This window comes from Argiope bruennichi, chromosome 10 (genome assembly GCF_947563725.1).
Source record: "Argiope bruennichi chromosome 10, qqArgBrue1.1, whole genome shotgun sequence".
In the NCBI taxonomy this organism is placed as follows: Eukaryota; Metazoa; Arthropoda; class Arachnida; order Araneae; family Araneidae; genus Argiope; species Argiope bruennichi.
This window is the reverse complement of record NC_079160.1, coordinates 108,553,997-108,573,036: the sequence shown is the minus strand read 5'-3', so window position 1 is coordinate 108,573,036 and position 19,040 is coordinate 108,553,997. Positions and strand designations below refer to the sequence as shown.

The following is a 19,040-nucleotide window of genomic DNA, read 5'->3' as shown; positions in this document are numbered from 1 at the left end:
TTATTTATTTTGAAAATTGGTCTTTCACAATATATCTTTTCATTTACTTAAGAATTCATAGAACTTTGCAACTACCATCTAGATAGGGTTAAACAGTATAGTAATATTAGCAAAAACCTTAAACAATCTGACATTTTATGTTTTATAATTTTCCTGCAATGGTTATTTATCATTTCCAATTTTGTTGATACAATTGGTGCTCAGTAAATTAATATTGTGCTGAATGATATTATTTTCTTTCTGCTTAGGACATGATGCAAACACTAGTAACAAGAAAGAAAACTACCGTCCCTCATTTCTGGATCATTTTGATCAAAAAGAAAAAGAGCAACGAAATGAACTTCGTTTGAACAATGTCGCAACTCCTGTATCTCATTCAGATACTCCTCATCCTAATCATTTTGTTCAAAATGATAGTTATGTGAATAAAAACTCTCAAATTTCAGAAGATAAAAATTTTTCAAATCAAATACAAAGACAACTCAACCAAATAAGCAATATTGGACCATCAGCTGCTATGCATGAACCACCCAAATTTCACCGTCCTTTTGCAGATGGGAATTTTGACTTTGTAAGTATATGCTAATGTGCAAAACTGACTACATCAATAATAAATATTTTAAATTTGTTTTTAATGTTTATTTCTTAATTTTTACTTCTGCCAATTATGCTGAATCATACTTATTATTAAAAAAAATCGTGGAAATTAAATTATTTAAAATCAGTGCAATATGTGATTTATGAGTAAAATACACTGTCAATAGTCTACATATTTTTAAAGTAAATCATTAATTTATTCTGTTGCACACATTGCAAAATACTAATTTAAAAATATTAAGTTTATTGAATTAAACTATATGTCATCTTTGAATCTATTCGTCGCTTTATATCTTGGAATGAGCATCATCCTATATCTTCAAAAAAAAAAAAAAAAATTAAACAGGAAGTCAAATTCTTCCTACTATTCCAATAGATGGTCCTAATAGTTACAAGAGAAAGTTATGCATTTTATGGATTACTAATCAATTAGGAATCTAATTCATTTGATATTTTGGTATAAATATAACCAATTTTATAAAATAGTTTCTTATATTGTTAAAAAATTATCTTAAAACTAATTTTTTATGTTTCTGTAAATTACTTTTATTATTCATTTTCAAATGAATTTAAAGTGCAGTAGGATTTTTCCTGCATTGTTTTACATACATTTATATATTTTTTAAAGTTTTTAACTTGAAAATAAATATGCTTTCTTATGTAAAAATTATCTTTAAATTTAATGGTTTATAATAATATTGTTTCCTTTTAAGTATAAAAATAAAATCTAATTATCATGCAACACTTATGATAGAAGGGGAAAATTATATTTTGCATGTGCTCAGTATTATTAGCTGATTTTTACAAAGAGCAGCATTAAAATTTTGCTTACCATATTAATAAAATATAATAAATGTGAATATAAAAAATCTTGTAAGAAAAACTGAGTTGCATATATTAATGGCAGTAGATGAAAAAGGAAGATTATATTTTTATCAATAAAAAATCATAGATGAAAATACGATTTTCGCAACATAAAAGAAATTTATTTCTCCAATTCTTTATATTTCAATGTTGTAGAACTTTTTTCACTGTAAAGTTACAAAATTTCACTGCTTATGAATTTTTTTTTTTTTTAATTTCTAAATGAAAGTGCTTGCAAAAAGAATTGTTATTACCATATCTCTTCAAATTGGAATTTTATTTCACCCTTTTTTTAATTCATATCCTGTGACTTTGTCCTAAATAACTTTTTTATTTTACCATTAGTTGAAATATTGTTTAGTTTATTTGTGTTTTCATTTGTAATATTGATATAATTGTGCACTCTTTGAACATAAGTAATGATATTATTTTTTTAAAATATGTATGTAATTTAAATTATGCATGAAAACCCCCAGCCATGTTGCAAGCCTTATTATCTGTCAATGAAAGTATGAAGCAAATCACACATGGTATCAAATTTGTATATTTCTATCAGTTATTTTTATTAATTATATTTTTTTAACTAAAAAAAATCTGTTTATATAGAAATTGTTTGTAAAAAGTGCCATTATTTCTTCTTTTTAGCTAAAAGGGCTTAGTTACGCTGAACTTAATCAACGAATGTTAAGTTTAGATTCTGAAATGGAAAGAGACATAGAAGAACTAAGGCGTCGGTATCAAGCCAAACGACAGCCTATCTTGGATGCAATGGGTGCCAAGAAAAAAAGACAGCAAAATTTTTAAGTCTTCTTTATGGACATATAAAAATTAAGAGAATAACTTGTGCCTTTCTTGTCTCTAAGGGAAGACTGTATGATTAAATATTCAGTCTTGCTTTGTGATGGAACTTGTGATATGAAATTAATCATTTATCTGTCAACAAGTGTTACATCTAAAAAAAATCTTATAAATATTTTATATTACATGTTCCTGTTAGATAATGAGTATTTTTTGCTAGGTAATTTACAAAATATAGTGTTTCTCAACCTCTGGATCTAATTTTCTATTGCAAATGTTTTTAATTGAAACATCCTGTAAAAAAAGTTATTTTAGATCATTGAAAATTCTCAATTAAATAGCAATAGAGGGAAAGATAATTTTAAAAATGAAATATTCTTGAATAATTAAGAATTATTCGAAATGAAAAATATTTTGCATAACAGAGAAAGTTTTATACATTAGGTGATTTAATACCATTTATCAATAAAATTCATGAATATTTAAATAAATTTCTATATAAAATTCTTAAAAGATAAAATAATTAAAAAGTAATTTATCCTTATATTTTTTTATTTTTCTGAGGTTGAGAATCACCAAAGCAATGTTCAAAATTTTTTGGACATATAGAAGTTGCTAAAGGCATTAAAAGTGCTATTCTTTTTTTAAAAAAAACTATTAAATATAATCCCAGGCAGATACCATAATTTTAAATGGCCTGTCTTTATTTTTTAGTTATACTTTTAAACAGATGCATTTAACTATCCTTTCTAGCAATTTTTTTTATTGCAGATAATAAGAACAGCTTCATTTTTTGAGAAATATTAAAGAATATTGTATAATGAAATTTTTAGTTAATTTAGCAAGTAGGATAATTTTTAGAAATTTTCTTTTTTTTCACATATTTCTTTCAAAAAATCATCTTTGCAATAAATTTTTAAGTTCTTTAGATAAACTTAAACATAATAAAAATGGTTATAGCAACATGAAAACAAATATTGTTGTAATTTTTCACAGTTTTAAATAATTTTTCTATTAATGTGAATTTATTAAGTTTGAACATGCATTTTTGCTTTTTAAAAAATCTATTCAGGTAAATAACCTTAAGGTACCATTTTTATCTGCAGTTAAAGTATTATTTTATGAAAACCTCAAAGGCAGCCAAATTGCCTTTGAGATAAGAGATCTGACACAATTACTTCTTTGAAGTCTTTAAGCTTTGTATTGTCTGTACAATAATCTCTTTGTTAGTTTTTATTGCTTTAGGATTTAAATAACTATTACACTGAAAATATTTGTCATTTGTAAAATTTAGTTACTATTAAAAGATTTTTCGTATTAATTATTAATGTTTCAATTTAAATTTTCTTTAAGAATTAGTCATTAGAAGATTTTATTTCTGTAATGGCATTCGACTTATAAGGTGAAATCTACTTCAAAAAGAAATTAAGAGGAAATTCCGGGATTTTATCCCATGATAATCCAACAAATCAGGTAAAAACTCATACTTAAGATTTTGTTAAACAAAGTGTCATTTATACATTTTTAACAAATTGTTTTTACAAATGTATCTTGCAAAATGTTTATTAAAAAAATAAAAGAAATCATTCTTATATATTGTGAAGTTAAAATGTAAATGTAAATTCTTCAAAATTTTACTGAAGTCAAATATTTATAAATTTTTTAAATAAAATTGTAGAAGTACAGAAATAGTATCTTTTCAAATATTTAACTGATTATAAATTATTAAAATTCTTTTATATTATGAAAGAAAAAATTATAAACCTTTTTCCTTCAAAATTATTCATTATTTAATATTATTTAATTATTCAATATCAAAGCCATTATTCCAAATGGTTTTATAATATTTCTTACTTTTTATTTTGTGGATAAAATTAAAAAAGTGTTTCATTTATTTGTCATTATATTATTATACTTACTATTAAGAATTTTTTTTTAATGAATATATATAAAATGAAACATTTGTAAAAATTAATATTGTAAAAATAATTTATGCTGTGTTTCCTTTTCTGTACTGATTTCTTTATTTGTATAAAAAGTGAGCAGTTCTATCAAAATAAAACATTTAAATTTAGTGTGGCTCTTCTTCAAGTAAAGATTTAAATAGATATTTAAGCATATGCAGAATTCATCAACACTGAACTCCAAAAATGTTCAGTTTTAGATCAAATGTTGTTTTTAAACTTCAACTTTTTTTTTAATTTATTTTTTAAGTATTTTCATTACACAATGAGAAAATAATGGATATGAATCAAAAAGTATAGATGTTTGCAATATAGAGGGTTATATCCTATTACAATGGAGGATGTTATTCAAAAGAATATAAAACAAAAATTTAGTTATAAATAAAAATAACAATTACTTCTTGAAACTAAATCATACAACCCATATTAAACAAAATTATATAGTGTAAAAAAATCTATTAATCACTTAATAAAAATTTTTACTTCTAATTTTAATTTTAAGAAACTGTTATTATTTTTATTTATATAAGAATATGTAACTTTGATTTTTCACTATTTGTAATGAATCTGACAGGGTTTTGGAGTGCTGACAATACAAAAAACAAATAACTTCTGATTGTTTTGCTTTTATTAAAATTAGATGAAAATAAAATATTTAAATTTTATTGGTTTTAAAACTGAAATTATGGTATGTTTTTCCAGTGTCTAATTACCTACGACTTTCTTGATATCTAATTGTAACTCTGATGAGATACAACTTTGGAAAAGGTGTGACAAAATGAAAATACTATATTAATAGTTTTGAAAGTGATCCATACACAGAAGTTCTCAATAGAACTTCAATCACTTTTAAATATATCAGCTTGAAATTAATAATTATTTAAAGCAGTTAAGTATAGTAAACTACCTCGTTGAATAGTTTATTCAAAGCAAAATAGAAAGAAAAAAAATTGTAACAATATATATATTGTATACAGTGTAATGAATGCTCATAAACAGCATGCACATACTTGAATAGTGACTATCTAGCATCTGCCTAAAATGAAGCTATTTCAATGATTTTTTACATTCCAGCCATTAATGGAGAGATTAACTGTGATAACTTTTTATGGTCCAGACAGTTGAAAAGTTTTAATAGCTGATAATTGTTTGAAAATAAAATTTCTGGTCAATATTTGATATGCATATTTCCTCTCCCCCCGCCTTTGTCTATTTTAGACAGATTATTTACCGTTATTTAATTGTATGTGTATTAAAAGAAAACAGAATCTTAATATTTTCTGAAGTGCAAAAGCTATATATGGCTATGCTTCATTGAAATCAATTATTATTAACTAAATTAATTTTAAAACTCTAAACTTTTTATATCTTAGATTGAAATTGTACAAATAGTTAGTTTTTTCGGAACTGCAGCAACAAATCCTTAGATTAAAAAGTAAAATGGAAGTTATCTTTATCAAGATTCCACACATTTTTTAAAAAATCTAGTAGAAGAACTTTAAAGAATGAAAACAATGCATTGGTTGATTACTGAAGTAAATATTTCGTTAGATTATATTGAATCTATATAGTGTGTGACAGACATTTATAAAGTGGGATTGGTTCTTCCAGTAATTCCAGATGTTTATGTTTGAATCGGGCACGTCTGCATCTGGTTGACTGGGGACATTGTTGGGCGAACTAGGCTAATAATCCAAACATGTTTTCTGAAATGAAATTTACTTTAGTATTTAAGGAATCTCAGATTTAATGAATGTGCCACTTGGAATGAATTTAGTATACTTGGAATTATTTTTAAAAGTGACAGTTTAAAATATTGGTAGCAGAACAGAAAAATCCTTGTCTTTAATTTGGAAGGGGGAAAAAATCTGAGCAGGATCTTTATAAACTAGATGAAAATATCTTTGGTATATATGATTTGCAACTATGAAATCATCATTGATTTTTTGAAGCACACCTATAGATAATGCAGTATTTGCTGGTCTATGAATTATCAAAATAAATCTCAATGCTTTATCATTCAGATGCACATTTGTCTGTCTGTTTTCTACTTCAAAACTACCAAAATCTTTCATTTCAAATTTACACCTTAAACAGTATTAGTAAAAAAGAAAAAAAAAACAAATACAGTGAAAATTTAATTTCATTTATTAAAATACAAATTACTGATGCCATTTATACATTTCCAGATAATATGTAATGCCACCATGAGAAAAATTTGTGCAAAAACATTTTTTTGATGAAATTCGATGAACTGCATTCTACAAAAATATTCAATGAAACAGGACATGTAAATAATAGTTTTGCTAATTTGAATATATTAAACTTATTTTCGTCTTCTTGTTTCTTAGTGTTGAGTATTTTACTGCACTCTATACTTCCTAACAATATTCATTAGTTGGCACCTCTATCAGCCATGGTGTGACACACGGCTTCTCCATCACAACATGCTTTCTAGATGCTGCATATCAAATGATTTTTACGAGAGCACTAAATGTCATATAAATTCCAAAGGATCTTCTCACATAGATTTTATTGGACGTGGTTTTATTGGATCTTTTATTTATCAAAATGGATCATCACTTCATTCATTCAAAAATAAATATGAAAAAAAATGAAATTCTTAATAGTTAAAATAAGGCCTTTATATTATAATACATCATTTATGATGCCAACAACCTAAAACCGAAGATTGTACATATGAACTGAGTGTCTCCAGCAATATTTGTATAACATTATTTCCATTCCATAACATTGTATCCATAAGACAAGCCTTATTATTTACTTCTGCTAATTTAATCATAAAAAATGCAAATAATCTTTATAAATAAAAAGTTCTTAAAAATATAACAAATAAATACTTTAAAAATAAAATTCATCACAATTTGGTAAGCTATGATCCATTAAAATGACATATTGTTTCCCACTACAATTGATGAATAGTTTTGAATTTTGAACAATAAAAAGTAAGAAATGAAAAATTACAAAAAGAAAGTTATTTTTTAAAATCAAGTTTCGAATAAAAGCTTTTTCTAAACTTTATTACACATATTAGAAGCCTCTTTCATTCTTCAATGAATAGTGCATATGAAAATTTCTGATGGCATACATCACGTAAATAACATTTTTCTATTTGATACATATGATAAAGTCAATTGTTAATATTAAGCTTAGAAAATGCCTTAATAAATATATTCCTTTGTCTGACTTTAATAAGACATTTAAATACCATTTCAAGAAATCCATATTTTTGCAATGTAAATTCCTTTCTTTTTCCATTATATGATGGAAAAAAATATACAATAAATATATATACAAATTTTAATATACAATTTTAAAAATATACAATAAATAAACTTTTGGAGACTATCTGTAATATATACATCAGAATAGTGAAATTTTGCATTATTTTCATTTGTATATTCATACAAATAACTTTTTTAAAAGACATTTTTAGGTTATAATACTAGTTTCAATTTTTTCATCTGTATGAATTTGATAATGTTCATTTAAATTATTTTTCCTAGAAAATTCTTTATTACATATATCACAAGAATAAGGTTTTGGATTTGTATGAGTTCGATGATGTATATTTAAATTACCTTTATGAGAAAATTCTTTACCACATATATCACAAGAATATGGCTTTATATCTGAATGAGTTCGGTAATGATAATTTAAACTATCTTTTCGAGAAAATTCTTTATTGCACACATCACAAGAATAAGGCTTTTCATTTGTATGAGAACGATAATGTTTATTTAAATCAAATTTGCGACAAAATCCTTTATTGCATACATCACAAGAAAAAGGTTTTTCATTTGTATGACATATATAATGCTGATATAAATTACATTTCAGAGAAAATTCTTTACCACATACATCACAAGAGTAAGGCTTTTCATTTGTATGAGAAGAACGAAAATGATCATTTAAAGTTGATTTTCGAGAAAATACTTTACCACACACATCACAAGAACACGCATTTTCATTTGTATGAGAACGGAAATGCTGATTTAAGTTACCACTCTGTGAAAATCTTTTATTGCATACATAACAAGAATAAGGCTTTTCATTTGTATGAGTTCGATAATGCCGATCAAAATAACTTTTCACAGAAAATTGTTTATTGCACACATCACAAGAAAAACGCTTTTCATTTGTATGAAAAGTCCTATAATGATTATTTAAATATTTTTTCAGAGAAAATTGTTTATTGCATACATTACAAATATGAGGCTTTTCCTTTGTATGTGTAAGAAGATGTTCACTTAAAAGAGATTCCTGTGAAAATTTCATACTACAAATATTACAAGTTAAAGGTTTGTTATTCACATTTATTTCACTTTTTGCCTTTGTATCATTTGTGTTCACACACAAATCACTAGCAAAATGTGTTTCATTCGTTTTGGTATCTATCTCCATTCTGAAAGTTCTGTACTGATTTTTTCTTAAAATATGAGATCACAAATTATATCATGAAGTACAGAGAATCAGTATAAAGTTCTGCTTTGTTGAAAAAGTAGATTCTTTTCACTGCATCTATCATCTTCAAGTTCATCTGATTAAAAAAAAGTGAAATTTTATATTTATTTATTAAAACCATTTTATATTTAAATAATTTTTGAAAAAATGAGCACTGCTATTAATTTGCTACAAATAAATGTTCCTGTAAAAAGTTTTGAAAAATAGCTTAAGTAATTAAAGCAATGATTATACCAAATACAAATTCATAAAATTATAATAAACTTAACTGATACTAAATTTACTTACCTTCACTTTCGTTGTAGATTTTTTAAAAATATGTTTAATCCCCGCTATGATTTAAATGTTCATATAAAAAAAATTTGCAAAAAAAAAAAAAAAATCATGATGTATTGCTTGGTAAAAATTTTTCTTTTCCATGAGAATGGAAATACTTATTTAAATAGTTAGTCGAGAAAATTTTTTTTCTAAATGCATAATAAGTTATTTATATGAATTAGATAACCACTTTTGAAATATTTTTTTTTTCAAAAAAAAAAATTATATATTACATACATTAAAAGAATAGAGTTTCTCATTTGTATGTGTTCAAAATTGCATTTGCATATTTAAATTACTTTTTAGAGAAAACTCTTTACTATATACAAAAAATATTTAGAAGCATTCTCTCCAAAAAAATTCTTTACTGAACACCTCAGAAGAAAGACTTTTCATTTGTATGACATTAATAAAGTTAATTTAAAGTTGAATTTTCAAGAATTTAAATATTTTCTTTGTGCATCAGCTCCATTAAAATAGATTATTTAACTACAAGAGTCCGCATCTATAAAAATAGTTAGACAGAATTTGATTTCACTTTTCAAATTAAATGAAGATATAAGAAGTAGGATGAATCTCGGCTTGTTATTCATAAAAAAGAAAAAAAATGAAGATGAATATAATGTGCAAACCAATTAATTGTAAAAAGAATGCTGAAAACCACATTCAGAAAGAAAAAGAAATTTTTTTTTAATATGCCTAGCATGTTTAAAGAATAAAAGCATTGATTTTAAAGAGAAACATATCAATGACAAATCTGAGAAATTTGAAAGCCTATTTTATAAATAAAAATATAAAAAATAAAAACAATACTAAGCCTCAGTATATAACTAATATTTTGAACAGGAATTGCAGAATTTTTATTTTTTAATTTGTATATCAATTATTTCTGGTAGTTATCAGAGAGGTCAATGTTTTTATTATTTATAAATCTGCAAACATGTAATTCATATTAAATCACATATTAATAAATCTTATCTTTTTGAAATTTTTGCATTTAGTTTCATTATTTTGTTGAATTTATCTTCATAACATGTTTATTGCAAAAAGTTTTTTTTTTTTTTTTTTGTTTCCCATAGTTAGCAAATTTTATTCTTTGTTGATTAAAGTGAAATCATCTTGAACAGTTGCATTAAAAGTAAATCAATTCAAAATTTTAGTAAAATTACGATAAAAAATTGCTAATTTAAGGTAATTGTATCAAAACACCACAAATATTTTATTAGCAAATAAAAAAAAATTGTTTTTAGAAGCTATTACCTAATTTCGCATTTTCATTTTGGTAAGGATGGAATTTTGTAATCACTTCTTCATGTACTAGATTTCTAAATTTATTATATCCCAATGATAATACAATATTTTACTAATTATAAAGTTCTTAATTATTAATTAATACATTCATTTTGCTAATCTTATTTTACAAACATATTGCCATCTAGAAATTTATAAGGGAAATATTAATTTTTAGATTCTATTATATTTTTAATCATAAATTTGGAAATACATAAGGACTAATAAGAAGGAAGTAATAAAAGTAAAAATAAATAAATAAAATAAAAATCATTTTACTAGTGAAGTAAAAAATAAGAAATAATATTTTTTTAAATTAAAATTCAAACAATATTATAAAGAAATTAAGATACACTGTAATCACAAGAAAGATACTCTTTTATACCTATTCAGTGAAAGCTTATGTATATAAATATTATAAATGTGGTTAAAATTCCATTAACTTATAATATTTGTATCAAATCTAACTATTAATTGCCTTTAAAAAGCTCTGTATTACAGTTCCTATTATTACAATGAATTTAACTGTAACAATCTAATTATGAAATTTGATGAATGTGATTTTTTTGGATAAATATAAAAAGTGAAAGAATTAAAATTTGAACTATTAAAAGTATTATACATGAAACGTGTTTTCATATTTCCACACCATTAAATGGTATACATTTTTCTCCCCAATTTTAAAGAAGAAAAAATTTGATGTTTTAAAATAAAATGTTCAATTATGAGATGGCGCAAAATTGACTTTCTGAACAAAATATCAGCAAAATTAGAAAAAAAAATTATTTTAAGATTAAAAAAATACTTTTATTAACAGAATTCGTACATTAGCCACCTTTGGCAATCAGCAGGTTGTATTATATTCAATAATAATTCAATGTCTTTTAAAAGTAATATAATTAGTTTTTACTACAATACAATATATATATATATATATATATATAGTATATATATATATTGTATTGTATACAATATATATATATATATATATATATATATATATATATATATATATATATATATTGTTAATACAAGTCATTTTTCTATTATGAATATTAATTCATAAATACTTATGATAATTTTATTTCTATTTCAGTTTACTTTTCTGCAAGATAAAAGGAAGATGGGAGAAATTTATTTTCTAAGCATACAAAGAACATAAACATATCAGCAAATGGAATTTCATTTATAGTTTAAAAATAATTTTTAAACATTTAAAAGATTTTTTAAAAAAACATGTCAAAATGGAAATGCATGTATTTAAAGCCTTTTATTTAGATCAATTTCATATGCACTTATTATAAAGTGCAAAGGATCACATATTTGTCATTAATTGGTGTATCAATTTTTACTTATCAAGAAATACAAATATATATTTTAATTCTTTTAATTAATTCCTTTCTTTTGTCAGTACTTTAATAAAATGCCCCCCCCCACACACACACAGTTTAAAATATATATATTGTAAAGATGTTCAAAACACTATTCCAACTGGAAGAGTTTAAACAAGGGCACAGCTACAGGAGTAGTGGAAAGGAATTTTAGATGCTTCAGGAACCACTTTTAACCAGTGTAGTTGTGATAAAATGTTATTCCATTTATTTCACTTTTTAAAATTGAATATAACTAAATTACAAAATAAAAAAAATAATGGTAGAAATCATCAAACAGAGTTTATGTTTACTTAGCCATCTGACAGCAACAAGAAGCTGAAAGGAATCTTTGCAATATATTAATGAATTTAAATATGTATATTCCTTTCATATTTCCTTACAAACTGGATACAATGAAAAAAAATTTGATAAAATACAGTACACATAATAAGGAACTATAAAAACTAATTATAATTATTTTCCCTTACTTATAACTGTATGAAGAGTAAAATATACCAATTTGAGATAATGCAACTATATAATGAACTCTGTACTCATAAAAGTTTATGAAGTCATACCAAAAAAATATTTGAACTCAATGGAATAAAATATAAAAGAAATTAACTGGTTTGGCTACTTGAATAGTAAATTTTCAGTACTGCAAACTCTATAAATAAATTAAAAGTTTTTAATTAAAAAAACTAATTATAATGCAATCAAAAAATTCATTAGAATAAGTTTAAAAAAACATCAACACATGATTGGCATTTTATCAATAAGAATCCAATAATCCATCCAATTTTAAGAATTGGTATTAACAAAAATAAATTTGCAACTTGCTAAAAACATATTAAATTTTAATGTAGTTTTTTAAAAATGTAAAACTTCTGAATAACGATAATTTTCAATAAGGTTAGATAGTTGTACTCAACAAGACTACTAAAAATACTAAACAAATAAATTAATGGTGCCAAGAAAACTTTGATAAAAAACATGTATTGATATTAGAAATGCACATATGTATTAAAAGAAAATAACAGAAAAATTATAACACAATCAAAAAACATAGTAGATTAATCTAAAGAACATAAATGAATACAGTGTAAGATTATATAAACAACTTGAGAAATCTTATATCTTACATCAATATTTAAAATGCATGTGCTTGCATTTGATTAATGCATAATAAAAGTATAATTTGTAAAATCATTCATTTTATAATAAAAACAATCTTATCCTACCAAAACAGGATAAATATTAAAAAATAAAATTAAATGTTCTTTATTTCAGATAAGACATTGGAAAAGAATTAAAAATTATCCATTCTTTTATATATTTCTAATTTATATTTAGAAAAGATGTAGAAAAAAGTTAATAAAATAATGTTAAGTAAATAAAACGATGCAAGAAAATAAGACAATAGTAAACAAGAAATAATCAAAACAAATAAAAGCAAAATGCAGTGATTTACCTTTCTTGTATGCAATTTGGGCAGTTAAATACAATAACAATTATTCAAAGAATTTAAAATGCTTCAATTTAGTGCATAACATAAATTTTATGGCGATCATTTCATAGGGTATTACAATGATGATGTAACGTTACTCTAGAAAGGTAAACACATTCGGATCCGCAAGTGTATGAAAACTCGTTCTTTTGCGATGGACGGTTAGAAAGTTTCTCTCTAAAGCGACAAAAATAAATTCGTTATCAATTTATGAACTTCTCTGGAGTGACGGATTACAATATCAAATGTTTTCATAAACATTAATTTAAATCTTTGATTAACAATTTTTTTGACAATTAGAAAATGTGACAAACAAAAACAATTGGCAAACATTAAAAGAATAAAATAATTATCATCGAAAATCCTGAAATCAAAGGAAAAATCGTGAAAGCGTGAGAAAAAAATAATTGAAGCATTAATTTTCTATAATATATAAAGGAACAATTTTTAAAATATTAAACATTTACAAACATGAAGGAAATTAAATAAAATTATGTAAAATCTGTATCTATCTAAAATATATTATGTATCCCGTTAAATAAAATTATGTTAATAAAAATCAGCAAATCACTAAGTTTTATATCTGCATTACAAATACGGCCAAGGGGAAAAAACGAAATATATGTTGCGGGTAAAGTATGAAACGCTGGCATTCTATAGAATAATGCCTTGGCATTGTATATAGCGCCGGAAGTTTTTCGGCAAAGTATGAAATATAATAATTATACCTATTTGTTCCAATATGATAGGTTTGAATGACATTTTGAATTAAATTTCATTACATTTTTCACACAAAGGCATTTAATATTTTGGCACTTTGTTTTACACATACATTTGGCGAATCTTTGGCCGCTTCCACTGGATCGAGCAATTGCAATTGAGACCGCAGTGGAGTTTCGTGATCAGGAATATCTTCAATTCTAAGCAAGTTCCAAGGGCATAAAGTAAATTGTGATCTCGCATATACTTGCTTTAAAAACTCCTTCAGAAGTTCCATGTCAGTAAAAACCGTCGTCTGTCACATTCATTACAACTGCCAATATATTGCGCGAATCACCTCGCTCTTTGTCGACATTGTGGTGAAAAGCTTAAAAGCTAGTTAACAGCTACGCTACCCGATAAATTGCTTTTGTATCGTGGTCATGTTACTGGGCTGCAAACCACAAGGTCCCAGGTTCTATTCTAGCGCATCCCACTCCGCCACAAGATCAGGAAAAGGAAGGAACTCGCATAGTAATTCACAAAGAAGCAGAAAGAAGTTTTTTTTTTTTTTTCTAAATTCATTTTCATTTTTTGTCTTGTATTTCCAGATTGCTTTTTGAATTTATTTTACCTTCGATAGCATTAATGTTAAGAGTCACGCGCCTTGCCACGTGATATTCGAAACAAATCGGTAATACATTTCATACCTTGCCAGTTTCTCATTTGGCATTCTGTAGAATGCCTAGGAAAGGGGTGAAATACAAATTGTTTCATACATTATCGGCTAGTTTTAGGTCTTGTATACAATCCCCAGGCATTCTATAGAATGCTGGATTTCATAGTTTGCTGGTTATACACACACATGTACAGGGTTTGAAGAAAAATAGGCGACATTCTGCCGACAGGATACTTTTATTCGCTTTTCTCTTTTTGAATACAAGCAGGCAAATGAATGCTTTTTCCAAATTTTATTACATTACTTTTTAGGTTGCTATAATTTTTAATGTGCTTTTAATTAATAAAGTTGCTCCGAAAAAGAAAGTATATTAACTTTATTCTGTTGAAGTTTTGAAAAAATATTTCTATATATATAATTACAAAATATTAAATTTTAGCACGTACCAGTATATATATATATATCGTTTAGATAAAAATTAAAAAGTCCTAAACTTGGACACTGATTTTGAGATGCTGTAAATTTAGTTTTGAGTTATTATTATAAATAATAAGGTCTGTTATATAGATTTCTAATTCCTACAATAAATTTACTCATAATTTGATAGTTGTCTTATAACAAGCAATAATTAATTGGAAAGCTCTAATAAGCTGCAATAATCCTTTAAAAGTTTTTTTATAGACTTGGTATTTCATATCTACCAAAATATCAACTTCTGTGATTCATTTTGAATGAGTAATTTATTAGTTGAAGCCATTTGTTTAGTTAAACTTTTATAAGTAAAAATTATACGAAACAAAATTAGTACAAAAAGACGAAATGTTAATTATAATTTATATTAAAATTGTAGATTATTGCATTGTAGTAGATATTTACTTGTAATTTGCCTTTGGTATTTACCACATAATTTTATTTATGAAGTCATAGTAACAAACAATTATGCAAAAATGGATATTTACTTTAATGATACATTTTTATTTTCTAAGCAAAATGAACTTAATTTTCTAAATCATATTCTTCGCTTAGCTGGATTAAGATTCTTAAAGCTCTCTATATCTGACAAAGATTTGTACCAAAAATGAAGGTATTATTTCTTTGTTACTTCAATGATTTAGGTCATTATACTTCGTTTCTGAGACTGAAAAGGCAGAAGTATATATTCTTAAATAATTCCTTGAATGATCATATCAAAAAAATTTCTATCGGAAATGTTTACTCTCGAAGTAAGAGCATTTTATTTTCAGACCAGCTAACTGAATTTCGGTATCGATGTGTTCTTTTGTATAACAGTAATGAGAATATTTAAAGAAAAATCAATTAAATTAAATTCTTATCCATTATATATGAAAATATTTTTATTTCAATTCCTAGCAAAGTGAACTACCTCACAAATGTCTGTTCCGTTATGCATAATGTAGAGTGATGTTTTTTTTAAGTGTGTTTGTGTGTGCGATTCAATAGTACTATATGTACATTATTGAAACTCCAGATTCTTTTGCTGAATAGTTTCAATGAAAGTTATTTAAAGTAAATAAAATTTTTATAGCTCAAATTCGGCTCTCATTGCCATCATCTTGGTTCCAGTCAAAGAATATTTCATAGAGTAACATTCGCCTCGTCAGACTTTTTGGTCTTGAAGGAATTTTGAATATTAACGTTTAGTCATCAATTTTTGTCTGCAAAAATATCGAACTTTCCCGAAATTTCACTCCCATCTGTTTGCATTAAAAATCCAACCACTTCCAGTTATTTTATAATCGGTGTAGTTCTTTTTGGAGGGATTCCGAGAGCAATTATCAAGGAATAGTGGATGCGCTCAATTGCGTTTGCTCTAACGCATTAACTAATGCTCAAGCATTAGGCACATTAACTATCAGCTCATTGCAACCATTCTAATCGATACAATTTCTCACACTGACATAGTGCAACATCTGATTTTTAATTCATGACAGTGTGAAAATGACATTCCATCCTCTTACAACGAAATGCTGCATTCCTAATTATTGCCTTAATTATTGTTATTTTAAAATGAGCGAATATTTTTCAACAATTAAATAAGTGAATTCAATATACTAAGTAGCAAATAAATAGAAACTAAGTAGAAAACTTTCTCTGATCTTATACTTTTTCGACTTAACAATTTTCGCACAAATATGCTCTAATATATATTTAAACTATTCAAACTATCAGCCCCCAGGAGATTATTTGCACTATTTAAATCTATAAACAATAGATTAAGAACTGCAAAATAAATCGTTCCTTTGAAGTTTCAAATCAAAATTTGGCAGAACATTTTTGTATAATAGACAAATATTCCATTATGGTAAATACAGAATTTATTCATAGAATAATGAAACACAAATGAGTTCACAGGATAGAAAATAACATCAAATAAATCTAATAAAGAAACTAAATATTATATTCTATTAAAAAATACTTTTCTTTTCTTTCTATACAGTTACACTGAAATTCAGTGAAACTTCAGATTAACAATATTTAATAGCCAATTTTAACATTTCCATGGAATATAAACTCCACTTCCCATTTTTCTTCAGATACGGATAAAATATAAAAGAAAATTTCATTTGCCTTCATATGCATTTACACAACAGAGACTTTCAAAATCAAAGCCATTCGTACATATAACAAATGCTTGAAATGCATTCGCTTATATACAGAAAAAGTGAATACCAGCATCACTTGTAATAAGGTGATCAACATTTTATGTTACAAAAGAAGACAACTTCATGGAAAATCAGAGGTATATACATCACAGTTCAATTAATGTTAACTAATTAGGAGGCAAGAAGTCTGTTAATACAGATAATCATCAAGATATTTAACGTCACATAACAGGAAATGATAGCAACACACGCCACTTATTTTTCATAACTTTCATCCATTCAAAATACTGAAATCAAATTTATCGTCACTCATATGCAAAAGAAAATGCCACTATCTATAAAATTTCTTTAACGTTGTCCTGTAAAGATAAGAACATTCTTTAGGCAATCATCCAAAGACGTTCCAATAGGAAAATAATTTTTATAATTTAATGGAAAGAGGATTTATCACTGATGGAAAATGTCTAATAATCAACGCATGATCTATATTTCATGAAAATAATCAACAAATTAAAACTATACATTTTCTTACAAAATTAAATTTATGGAAAAATGGCCTTCACTTAATGACGTCATAAATGCGCTGCCCAACTTGTTTCTTTTAGATGTAGATGTTGTTTAAAATCTCTTTTATCAAAACTGAAAAAAATTAAGAAAAAGTCTTTCGATTTCCGATTTAAATGTCATGAAACTGTAAAATACAAGAATCTGCGCAAATTTAATCCCAAGACAATTAGAACAAAGCATTTGGAATAGATGACAAATGAAATGCGTAACTATAAATAGAAATCGATTTTTGACTGTAATATTTACAGAGCAACTGGTATTTATACGTGTAACATAAACTTTAAATTATATTCTAATTATACTGAATATTTAGACTAAGAAAAAAAATACAACACAATCTATATAAATACATTTTCACATATAGAGATTTAAAAAACAATTTAATTATTATTTTCCACTGCAATGATTGAATTATTTTGAATTTTAGACAATGGAAAGTAATTTTTTAAATAACAATAGTAATTTTTTTGAATAACAATAATAGTAACAAAAGTAAGGACAACTTTTCTAAATTTTAGAAGTAATACAAAGACTTTATCCGATCAGAAACAATAATATATAATGATTTTCACCAGTAAGTTTCTTAATACATACACATATAAATAACATTGTTACCTTTGACTAAATATGATAATGTCTATTCTCATCATTATATTGTTTTGAACAATCTTTACCAAAAAATATCTCAACAAAACATTCTTCTTTCAGATTAGAAAACTGCTGATTTAAAAGGCATTTAAAATTATTTACTGATTAATCAGTAGAAATGGATTTTTATTTCTAAAATTTTGAGATGAAATGAACTTTTTTAGATCAGATTATTTTTTTTTATTTGTGTGTAAACAGATATGGTAATGAGAAAATTCTTTTTCTTTCTTTTTTTTTTAATATATGACAAAAGTAAAATACTTAATATGTTTGAATTTGATAATGCATCGCTAAATTAACTTTATGAGAAAACTTATAATCACATATATTACAAGAAACAGTTTTTCATCAATATGAACACGGTAGTGCATAGTCAAATTGATTTACTAGATAAAATCTTTACAACATACATCCCAAGAATACGGTTTTTCATTCGTTTGAGTTAGATAATGATCACTTAAATGTGATTTCCGAGAAGATTGTTTACTGCAGACATCACAAGAATAGGTTTTTCACTCGAGTGAGAATGATAATATCGCTTTAAAGATGACTTTTGAGAAAACTTTTTATCACATACATCACAAGAAAAAGGCTTCTCATTTGAGTGAGTTAGATAATGTTTATTAC

At 25.0% G+C, this 19,040-nt stretch overlaps 2 protein-coding genes across 3 annotated transcripts in view; one reads left to right on the top strand and one right to left on the bottom strand.

Moving 5' to 3' along the window:
• LOC129989231 (serine/threonine-protein kinase 3-like) overlaps positions 1–3,936 on the top strand; it is a 46,162-nt gene extending 42,226 nt beyond the window's left edge. For both annotated transcript variants that reach the window (XM_056097615.1, XM_056097614.1), the window contains 2 exons: positions 249–571; positions 2,107–3,936. In XM_056097615.1, the coding sequence (XP_055953590.1) occupies positions 249–571; positions 2,107–2,265 (482 nt within the window). In that variant the 3' untranslated portion in view covers positions 2,266–3,936. The remainder of the gene's footprint in view (positions 1–248; positions 572–2,106) is intronic.
• Positions 3,937–6,353: 2,417 nt separating this feature from the next.
• Positions 6,354–13,436, bottom strand: LOC129989230 (gastrula zinc finger protein XlCGF7.1-like). The gene is made up of 2 exons (XM_056097613.1): positions 13,161–13,436; positions 6,354–8,784 (listed from the first exon to the last, which is right to left on the bottom strand). Exon 2 carries the CDS (start codon positions 8,646–8,648, stop codon positions 7,677–7,679), a length of 972 nt encoding a protein of 323 aa, XP_055953588.1. The 5' UTR covers positions 8,649–8,784; positions 13,161–13,436; the 3' UTR covers positions 6,354–7,676.
• Positions 13,437–19,040: the final 5,604 nt, after the last annotated feature.